The following is an 11466-nucleotide window of genomic DNA, read 5'->3' as shown; positions in this document are numbered from 1 at the left end:
CAGCAATTGTAGGCCAGCTGGTCCCCAAAATGGCTGCTGCTCTCCCCTGATGGGGGTATCGCATTGAGAGGCGGGGGCGATGTGTCCCTTCCCTTGCACCATGGGGTACTGTAGCTCCGGAGCCCCTCGGTGGGAGCAGGTCCGTGACGGTTCTGTGTAGCCAGGCCCATGGGGAAGCTTCACCCCTCCCTCCCCCCCCTCCAACCGGCTTTCCCTGCGCATCCTCTGGCCGTTGAGCCCAACGGTTGCAACCCTGTTTGAAAGCCCGCGTGCCCACCGCAGAGCCCAAGAGCACGAGGGGAAAAGGAGGACGCCTTAGCCGGCGCCTCGCGCCCAGACCGAGGCCGGGGCAGAGAGCAAAGCGTGTGGCGCGCGCGGGGACTGGCTGGGCTCGGCGAACGGAGTGGGCGGGGTTTGGGGCCAGCGGGCCCGTCCCCTGGAGGGGGGCGGGTCCGAGATCACGTGGCCGGGGGCAAGCCATGGAGCGGGAGGACAGGGCGGCGATCGCGGGACTCCCCTTCCCGCCAGCCGCCTCTCGGTCGCCGGCGAAGTTTGCGGCTGACTCCGCCGGAGCCGCAGCCATGGCGGCGGTGTCCTCCTACGAGAGCTTGGTCCATGCCGTGGCCGGGGCTGTGGTGAGTGCGGGGCGAGGCGCCCAGAGCGGGCAGGGAAGTGGAGTCTGAGTCCGGGGTCCTGGGCAGGGGCCCGCCAAGCTCCCCCTGTCTCGCGCCGCTGCCCCTGGCTGCGCGGTGGCTCGCCGGGGGCGGGAGAGGACGTGGCGGAGGTTGGGGAATGGGCAGGACGGGGCTGTGGAGAGCGGCTCCTGCGTCCCAGGGCCAGTAGAAGTTGCTCTGTGGGCCCGCTCCGGAGGGCCTGAACGCCCAGGATTGGGCCCCACGTCTCTGGCTCCTGCTCGCCTCGCTGGGGGGCGGCGCAAGTGTCAGATGCCCTCACTGCCCTGCGGGCCGCCACTGCTTTGGTATCTCATATCAGGAGCAGCCAGGGCTGCGTTTTTCGCCGGCTGATGCACCGCCTGTGCTTGGGATGTGCTTGCGTTTTCTTTCCCTTCCTGCCCGATTGGAACAGCAAAACGTGGAGGAGGGTAAACACAAGGTGTCTCCTCTCTGCTGCCCTCCTTCTTCACCTGTGTGTGAGGACAGTAACGCCACTATGGCTGCACGTTGTGATGTCAGATTGAGCTTTACCTACTCTGAATTTGGTGAGAGCTGGCTGGTTATAAAGATAGCACCTGGAATATGGACATAAGCATGTTTGTGGTCTGAGCACAGGTCTTGAAGCCAGGAACTCCAGTCTCAATTCTGTCACTCATTCCTTTGGGAAAATTACTCTGGGCCGAATTTTCAAAATGCCCGCTAATTTTGCTTGCCTCTCTTTTTAGAGTGATCAACGTGAGACACCCAGGGGATGACTTCCAGGCTGAGCACCTGAAGCTCCCACCAGAGCCAGTGAGGGCTAACTCGACACCTGTAAAAGTTAGCCTCTACAGATTTGGGCATGAGCTTGGGCTTCTTTTGCAGTGTACATGTTGTGATTTGAGCACCCAAAATTCGAAGAAATTTCTGAAAATTTGGGCCTTAAGCTGAGATGCATCTTAGATTCTGTAAATGAGGATCAGAATACTTACCTCCAAGTTACGTGTTGAGAAGTAGCCTTGTCATATTTGTAAAGAGGAAAGCCACTATGTATTTGAATGATCAGAAAATATATCAAACAAGTGCACTGCAGCTGCTAAATGAAGTTTGGAAGAAAATTGATATAAACTTGTTGGAGGTAATGCCAAATTTGTGTAAGTTCCTTGGACAATTGGAGCCTGCCCTGGGTGGAAGAGAACTAGCTTTTATAAAGTATCAGAAGGGTAGTTGTGTTAGTCTGGATCTGTAAAAGCGGTAAAGAGTCCTGGGGCACCTTATGGACTAATAGATGTATTGGAGCATAAGCTTTCGTGGGTGAATAGCCACTTCATCGGATGTGTCCGACGAAGTGGGTACTCACCAACGAAAGCTTATCCTCCAATACGTCTGTTAGTCCATAAGGTGCCACAGGACTCTTTGTAGCTTAAGCAACAGCATCTTGTCGCAACATCTTATCAATTAACCCTCCCTTGTTGGGAAGAGGGCCTTCCTGAGTTTCAAGCAAACTGATGTTCCCCTTAGGTTTCCCTGTGAGGTTGCTCAAGGTGTGGGAGTTGCCTGCCTGTCCCCAAGAACAAAAACAGACTCAAACATGTGCAGTAGCTGTGTTAGTAACCTATACTGCTCTTACATTCTGGCAAAACTTTCTGGTATAATTAATGTGTCCTTAGATGACTAATGCATTCATCAGGTTTCGGAGTGGTAGCCATGTAGTCTGTATCAGCAAAAGCAATGAGGAGTCCTTGTGGCACTTTAGAGACTAACAAATTTATTTGGGCATAAGCAAGATGGGTTTTAGCCCACGAAAGCTTATGCCCAGATAAATTTGTTAGTCTCTAAAGTGCCACAAGGACTCCTCGAATGCACTCATCATGACTTTTAAAATTTTTTTATAGTAGTAGTTCTCACATTTAGTGTAGACAGGAACTTATTTTGGTAATGGTATTTCTGTGTATTTTCTGATGTGTATTTGGAATATACTAGGTGCTAACCCAGGGGTGGGCAAACTTTTTGGCCCAAGGGCCACATCTGTGTGGGGAAATAGCATTCAGGGCCATGAATGTAGGGCTGGGGCAGGGGGTTAGGGTGCGGGAGGGAGTGCAAGGTGTGGGAGGGGGTGCGGTGTGCAGGAAGGGGCTCAGGGCAAGGGGTTGGGGTGGAGGAGGGGTGTGGAGGAGGGGTGTGGGGTGTACAAGGGGGCTCAGGGCAGGGGGTTGGTGTGCAGGGGGGTGTGAGGTGCAGCAGGGGGCTCACAGCAGGGGATTGGGGTGTAGGATGCAGGAGGGGTTTGGGGTGCATGCCACATACCTGGAGCGGCTCCGGGGTGGCAGCGGTGCTGCACTGCTAAGGCAGGCTTCCTGCACCACTCCTGGAAGCAGCCGGCACCACATCCCTGTGGCCCCAGGGGGGAGGGGCAGAGGGCTCCACACACTGCCCTCACCTCTGGGTTCCACACCCAAAGCTCCCATTGGCTGTGGGGAGCTTCGGGTGTGGAATCCACAGGCAAGGGTAGTGTGTGGAGCCCTTTGCCTCTTCTCCTCCCCCTCAACCCCTGGGAGCGGGGCTGCAGGTACGTTGTGCTGGCTGCTTCTGGGAGTGGCACGGGGCCTGCGGTGCCACGGGGGTGGTAATCCTGCGGGGCGTAGTTTGCCTACCCCTGTGCTAACCATTTCCATTTACATCTCTCTTTAAAATTAATTACTTCAACAAATATTTAACCCCTCTTTAGAAAAAGGTGTCATCCATGTATGCTATTTAAAGAGCACTTTGAGACCTTGTCTACACTTAAAGTGTTACTAGCAATAACTGTCAGTAAGAGGTCTGATTTTTTTTTTTCCCCCCTGACCTAGTTATGCCAGTAAAAGTCCTAGTGTAGATGCAGTTATCTGTACAAGACACTTTATAGCTGATCTTGCTTCCCCAAACTAGAATAAGCTATATTGGTATCAGCACTTTTTAGTATAACTGCATGTGGGTTTTGGACAAGGCTAAGGCAGTCTCTAAACTACAGTCTTCTGCTAGCACAGCTATGTCGGACAGGGGTGTGAAGTACTGTAATCCTTGTCTGACACAGCTGTACTGGCAGAAGCCCCTAATGTAGACAGTTACACTAGCAAAACTGCACTTTTTAATATACTGGTAGAAAGCACAGTTTTGGCAGCATAAATGTACACTAGAAGTACTTTGCCAGTATAGTATACCAGTATTCCTATACCAGTAAAGTATTCCAAATATAAACATAGCTTGAGTCTCCTCCTGGCTCTCCAAGTACATCTTACTTTTGTGTAGTCTGTCTATTTAGACTATAAGCTCCTTCCTCAGTCTTGTCTTACAGCTGAGACACTGATTCTTATAAATTGATACAATTCCAAATCATCTGCCACAGAAACTATATGTGGAATAGACTTTTAAAGTCATCTTGTTCAACTTAATCATCCCTGACAAATATGAGAGAGTCCTCTTTCAATATTAAAGGATTTGCTGAGTTCACAGCACCTTAAGCCACTGGTTCTCAACGTGCAGGCCACTTGTGGCTCAATCAGCACGCAGCTGCAGCCCATGTGACATCCTCAGGGCCATACAGGTAGTGTATATATAGTGTGCACATAGAGCTGCATGTGTGTGTCCCACAATGGTAAATAGGTTGAGAATCACTGCCTTAAGCAGAGCGCTTCTCCCACTTAGTTCATGTACAGAATAGTGTAGTCCAATCTCATTACATGTGTTAACTAACACTGATAAGACCCTGTAAGGCTAAGAACTTGCTGTGTATGTATTAATGTATTCCCTGATATACATTTGAGGCTTTGGTTTGTATAATTTAATTGCCAAGCTATCTCAGGCTGTAGTAACAGAAGTACTTGTTTTGAGACTCAGAGTAAATGAAGTTTTGAGTTCCAATGTTGGGCCAGCACAATGAAGTTTAAGGCTATTTTTGCACTCTTATTTTACTAAGCAGCCTTGATGAGCTCCAGCGAGACTATCTTCCTTCCCCTGATAGAAGGAGTTGGCTTAATGAAAGCATGAGGGGGAGGGTGGGATGGCACTGAATTCTGTATTGCTCCTTTTACAGGAATACCTCTCTCCTGCTGGAGTACAGTTACCACTTTGAAAATTTGTGTGCTCTGTCTGATTTATGGAACTGCCCTATTTGCCTGAAGTCTCCCAAAGCAGAACTGCTGTTACACACTACTGTACCACAAGGGTTCTGCTTGAGTTCTAGCAGTTTGCAGAATGAAGGCCCAGAGGAAGCAAGACATACTTAGCATGAGGAAATTAAATTGTAGGCTTTTACTTATGCCTACAATGTTAATATATATCTGATTTCAGAGTAACAGCCGTGTTAGTCTGTATTCGCAAAAAGAAAAGGAGTGCTTGTGGCACCTTAGAGACTAACCAATTTATTTGAGCATAAGCTTTCGTGAGCTACAGCATCCGATGAAGTGAGCTGTAGCTCACGAAAGCTTATGCTCAAATAAATTGGTTAGTCTCTAAGGTGCCACAAGTACTTCTTTTCTTTTTGCGAATATATATCTGAATGTCTCATTGTAGCCATAATTGGTAGTTTTCTTAACTTCCTTAGCTGAAATTTTTGTAAATTGAAAAATCATAAAGTTTGATGTATACCTGTTTGTATCGGATTATGTCTCAGGCTGTTCAGTTTGTTTGCTAGGGTACTGTCACTGGAAAATGAGGCCATGTGCTGTAGGCACTAGGGGTTGTTGACATGAATACGATTTATCATGTGGGAGTAACCTCATTTGTACAGGATTAAAGTACTATCTAGTCATTTTAAGAAAGTGTTTTATCTTTTGCACAGAGGTTTTAGTACTTGGGAAGAAATGAGAGGGTTTTATAGATTAGAACAAATAAATTAATGCAGAAGCAACTGACAAAAGCCCCTTGCAGTTCATGTAATACAAGTTTAATGTGCTTACCCCAACACGCCTCCATTTTGAAGTGCCTTCAAAGTTAGCCTTCCCCTTCAATAGAGTGCATTGCAATAGTTCAACAACGGAATAGATGAATAAGGCCTTGTGTCTGCTAGGGGGGAAAAAATGTTAACTTGAGTTAAAGTAAAATTGTAGTGAAGACAAGGTAGTTTGTTGTCTTCACATAAGTTACAAGATCAAGTTACATGACCAAAGCCTGCATCACCTGTCTTTGCTCTGCTATATTTGCATATAGTCTTCTGTTGCATTCTCCCAGCAACAACCTGCCCTTGCCTTCTGGGAAAAAGCTGATGATTAATCACCCACCACTGCATCTCCTGCCCTGCATCTGCTTCCTGTTCCTGAAATGAGAGTTGTATTAATGCCAACAGTTGGAATAGATCATCATTCTCAGTTGAATCCATGCCTTGCTGCTTGTTTGAATGAAAGTCATAGACCAAAAGCTAGTTGCGCCAGACTGCAAGTGCTTTACATACTAAGTTTGTGAGTTAAGGCCGCTTCTGTGTAGGTATGCCAGAAGGACTGACAAGTTGTCTCACAGAACACTGTCACAGAACTCAGAGAGGCTTAGCTTCAGTGCTGCATAATTTCTAGACATAATACCTAGATCTAGACTGTTCTCAGTGGTAGCTGATGACAGAACGAGGAGTAATGGTCTCAAGTTGCAGTGGGGAAGGTTTAGGTTGGATATTAGGAAAAACTTTTTCACTACAAGAGTGGTGAAACACTGGAATGCGTTACCTAGGGAGGTGGTGGAATCTCCTTCCTTAGATATTTTTAAGGTCAGGCTTGACAGAGCCCTGGCTGGGACGATTTAGTTGGGGATTGGTCCTGCTTTGAGCAGGGGGTTGGAATAGATGACCTCCTGAGGTCCCTTCCAACCCTGATATTCTATGGGATGCACTCGGAGAAGTTGCACTGCTACACCTGGGTGAGGGCACCAGCGTGGACACAGACCTGGAATTAGGGTTTGCAATGTGGCAGCTCTTGAATGAGCCAGGCCAACTCTAGTGGTTGCACACAAGTACCAGTCATGTAAGTTAATTCTGCAGGGAAGACATACCTGGTCTTGAACTTGAGGCTTTAAGGGTATCAATTGATAAGATCATCATCAAGTGTGTTTTCCTCTTAAGGAAGGGCCTGTTCATTAAAGGTCTCCATTAATAATGACCTGAGACATTGCTCCTGGCTTTCACTAGTCATGAGGGATATGGATTCATTTCTCTCAGCATATTCTGTTGCTTCCTCAGCAGACATAGGATCTTTGTATATGAAACCAGCTGAAACACTGCTAGCTAAAATAGTGTGACTCTGTCTCTCATTATTTAGTTGATATCTATACTAATGCTGGAGATGGGGGAAGAGAGAACATACTTTCTTGGCTCTTAGCATCCTTGACTAGTTGCTTACAAATAAATTTTATATGTGATAGACTCAACAATTGACCATGGAAGAGCACTACTCTGGTAGCAACATAAATATAAAATTATACACAAAACCCTATGTTAAAAGACTATTAAGGCATAAGGGTGATGTATGCAACCCTCCGCTACATTGTGCATATGCATTATGATCTTTAATCCACAGGCCCCTACTTCATTTGGTGCACAAGATGGCTCGAGTAAGCAGCTGTTCATATTTTTTTTTCCTCCTCACTGATCAATGTGTGGTTTTAGGTCTTTACTGCATGCTGTTTAAACCCTGCTTTCAGTACAGAATTATCAACTACTTAGTTTGTTTTTCTGTGGTACTCATCAGTATAGTATGAGTTCTTCACAGACATTAATGGATTTATTTTCAGAACACCCTGGTGAGGGGGTATTATAACCATTTTAGAGATGGGAAACTGAGTCATAGAGAGAGAAGGTCAAAAGTGTCGACTAATTTTGGGTGCCCAACAGGGTGGATAAAAATTAGTGATTTAAAAAAAAAAAAGGATTTTTTTGATAAAATGTTTTGAGGAAAAAACCTATCCAAAAGATAGTTTTAATTAAGATACATTATAACTCAAAGATATCTTATCATGGAATAGGGATTATAAATTCTAATTCTATTGTATGAGACAATATATTCATGTAATGTTTAAGAAAAGTTTTGTAAATGAGTTCCAATGGTTCATGGATTAGGAACCCAATCTTATGGGCTTCTAGGGGCTTCTGTATAGATTATTTAGGTTAATCTTTCTATCTACCTAATGGGACTCAGTGCTCAGTCTAGAAGATACCACCGGAGATGCTTAGTTTTGCAGTTCTCAAACTGTGGATTTGTGTCTCCAGAGATAACATGCCTGTTAACAGCAAAAATGTTTTAAATAAATATATAGAGGTGAGAAATAAGACCTCAACCCTGTTGTCCCTCTGCACATTTTTGTACACAGACAATCCCTTACCTCTTTCTAAAAGTACAAAATTCAAAGAGTTCAATGAATAGAAGATTGTGGGGGGTGGAATAGATCTGGACAAGGAGAAGAAGTCTGGAGATAAATGTGAGAAGGGAGGGACAAGCAGTAGAAACAAAAGTGAAACTGAGCAGCATATTCCAGAAGTCTTGAGGTCTTTCTGAATGTAGCCTTCATTGGTTTGAGATCTACCATACCCTTCTCTCACTAGAAGGGAAAACCTATAATGGCAGCAGGCCGTAAAAGAGACCCAATTTGGGAATATTTTAATGAAGTTCCTCTACCTGTGGGTGAGACAGGCATGCATGCAAAATGCAAACAGTGCAACAAGGAAATGCAAGGCCTGGTGGCCCGAATGAAACAACATCATTAGAAATGTTCCTTCTCAGGAGGAAGCTTCGTTGAAGATGATGAAAGGAACATATCTGAACGTGCAGGATTTTCAGGTTGGTAAACTTTTTTATTTCATACTTCTTTCTTAAGGATTGCCTGTCATCCTCCTGGACTATTCTTGAATTCTCATGTTTCAGGAAAAAATAGTATTGTTACTCGATGGTACTATCATTTTAGATGCAGTTGTGATAAAAAATAAATAGCTGAAATAGGCAGATCTTCCTTTTACGATTTCACCTTTAAAGTAGTACTGAGTGTCAGTGAATGCAATGAGTAATGCTAAATGAGCAGTATGGTAATATTAAATAACTGCATTGACTTATTTTGTTTAGGAGAATCCATCCTCAACATACAGGATTCTGAAGACTATCCACCTTCAAGATCATCATTTTCTATAGTTTCAGAGTTACCTGCCAAAGATAGTGTTTCAGTCACATCATGTACGTCACATAGCCAAAAGAGGAAAAAAATCTCCATCATCCAGAAACAACCATAGATAAGTTTGTGATCAGAACCAGCAGAATACAAAAAGAGGTAATTGATGAAAAAATTGTCCGGTTTGTTTATGCAACAAACTCTCCTTTCCGTATGATTGAGAACCCACACTTCATCAACATGGTTCAGGCATTAAGACCAGGATACAGTCCACCCAACAGAGCAGATGTCGCAGGCAAATTGCTGGATAAAGTGTATGAAAGAGAACTGAGCAGTGTGCAAAAGGTCTAGAGGACGTCTTAGTGATCAATGGCTCCATGTCTAGTTTGCAGCCTGTATCAAGCAGAGTGCCCCAAGGGTTGTTCCTGGGGCCGGTTTTGTTCAGTATCTTCATTAATGATCTGGAGGATGGCGTGGACTGCTCCCTCAACAAGTTTGCAGATGACACTAAACTGGGAGGAGTGGTAGATACGCTGGAGGGTAGGGATAGGATACAGAGGGACCTAGGCAAATTAGAGGATTGGGCCAAAAGAAATCTGAGGTTCAACAAGAACTAGTGCAGAGTCCTGCACTTAGGACGGAAGAATCCCATGCACTGCTACAGACTTGGGACCGAATAGCTAGGCAGCAGTTCTGCAAAAAAGGACCTAAGGGTTACAGTGGACGAGAAGCTGGATAGGAGTCAACAGTGTACCCTTGTTACCAAGAAGGCTAACGGCATTTGGGGCTGTATAAGTAGGGGCATTGCCAGCAGACTGAGGGATATGATCATTCCCCTCTATTCGGCATTGGTGAGGCCTCATCTGGAGTACTGTGTCCAGTTTTGGGCCCCACACTACAAGAAGGATGTGGAAAAATTGGAGAGAGTCCAGCGGAGGACAACAAAAATGATTAAGGGACTGGAACACATGATTTATGAGGAGAGGCTGAGGGAACTGGGATTATTCATTCTACAGAAGAGAAGAATGAGGGGGGATTTGATAGCTGCTTTCAACTACCTGAAAGGGGGTTCCAAAAAGGATGAACCTAGACTGTTCTCAGTGGTAGCAGATGACAGAACGAGGAGTAATGGTCTCAACTTGCAGTGGGGGAGGTTTAGGTTGGATATTAGGAAAAAAAAATTTCACTAGGGAGGGTGGTGAAGCACTGGAATGCGTTACCTAGGGAGGTGGTGGAATCTCCTTCCTTTGAGGTTTTTAAGGTTTTTAAATCTTGACAAAGATTTAATTGGGGATTGGTCCTGTTTTGAGCAGGGAGTTGGACTAGATGACCTCCTGAGGTCCCTTCCAACCCTGATATTCTCTGATAAAATTGTTAACCTGAGTCTTGATGGGTGGAGCAATGTCCACAATGATCCTGTTGTATGTGCTTATGTGACAACAGAAGAAGGGAATGTGTTCCTTACAGAAACAATTGATACATCAGGAACTATGCACACAGCAGAATACTTACAAGAAGTAGCAGTAAAAGCTATAACAAACCGTGGGAAAAAAAATTAAAATGTCTAGTATGCAGCTCGGTCACAGACAATGCTGCAAATGTATCCAAGATGAGAAGAAATTATTTAGAAGAGAGTGAAGAGAGTCCCAAGCTAATAACATACGGTTGCAGTGCTCATTTGATGCACCTCCTAGCCAAAGACTTGAGTGTTCCACAAATAAAGGCTAATGTTGAAATTGCAAAATACTTCCGTAACAACACTTTGCAGCAGCTGCTCTGAAAAAAGTGGGGAGAACCAAGCTAACTCTCCCATAAGACGTGCGATGGAACTCAGTAGTGGACTGTTCTGAGCACTATATCAAGAACTGGCCTAATCTGATGAGTTTGTGAACAAAATAGTGAAAAAATAGATGGCACTGTCACAGCCAAAGTTCTCAACATTGGGCTGAAGAGAAATGTTGAACACATGCCGAATACCCTGAAGCCTACTTCTGTAGCCTTGAACAAAATGCAGAGAAATAGCTGTTTTATTGCTGACGCTGTTGAAATTTGGAAGGAACTGAGTGAGATATTAAAAAGAGAAATATGCAATGACAATGCTTGTCCCATTCTTTTTTTAATGCTTGTAATTTAACTCTTTCCAGCTCATGTTCTTGCAGATATTTTCAATACCAGGGTCAAACCTTAACTGCTGAAGAAGAGGAGTTGTCTATGACATGGACATCCAACAATCATCCCTCCATAATGCCAACTATAATAAACTTCAGAGCTAATAATGTTTTAAAGAAAGTCACACCAGTGAACTGGTGTAAGTCACTTATGCACTTGGATTCAGAGACTTAACAGCAGTAGCTGCTTCTGCCAGTGTAGAAAGAATATTTTCTTCCTTTGGACTAATTCATTCCAAATTGAGAAATTGTTTGGGACCTGAAAAAGCAGGAAAGCTTGTTTGTCTTTTCCAGATTATGAACAAATAGAAAAATGAAGGTGAAGACGACTGAGTTAGCTGCAGAAGCCAATATTTTAAGTTTCTCATGTTGACCTGGATGACAGTCTACTTAATTTTTGGTTGGTTTTTTAAAATATTTCACTTAACTATTTTAGTTAACAATTTTAACAAAAACAAACCTGGTTTTTAAAAAAACTTGAATGTTTACCTAAATTCAAAAATTCATATGCTTGTTTTGTTAAAATA

General features: G+C 44.5%; 1 protein-coding gene across 5 annotated transcripts in view; it reads left to right on the top strand.

Moving 5' to 3' along the window:
* The first annotated feature begins 412 nt into the window (after nucleotides 1–412).
* The window catches only part of SLC25A17 (solute carrier family 25 member 17), a 57928-nt gene continuing 46874 nt past the window's right edge, over nucleotides 413–11466 (top strand). Inside the window, exons 1-2 of one of the 5 annotated variants that reach the window (XM_043543911.1) lie at nucleotides 444–635; nucleotides 8393–8449. In XM_043543911.1, the coding sequence (XP_043399846.1) occupies nucleotides 480–635; nucleotides 8393–8449 (213 nt within the window). In that variant the 5' untranslated portion in view covers nucleotides 444–479. Of the gene's footprint in view, nucleotides 636–1465; nucleotides 1792–8392; nucleotides 8450–8880; nucleotides 8931–11466 lie in introns of those variants that run through there. The other 4 variants (XM_027822701.3, XM_037882325.2, XM_043543918.1 and 1 more) reach the window with 4 other exon arrangements.

This window comes from Chelonia mydas, chromosome 1, assembly GCF_015237465.2.
Source record: "Chelonia mydas isolate rCheMyd1 chromosome 1, rCheMyd1.pri.v2, whole genome shotgun sequence".
In the NCBI taxonomy this organism is placed as follows: Eukaryota; Metazoa; Chordata; order Testudines; family Cheloniidae; genus Chelonia; species Chelonia mydas.
The sequence above is the reverse complement of the archived record's forward strand: the minus strand, read 5'-3'. Positions and strand labels throughout refer to the sequence as shown.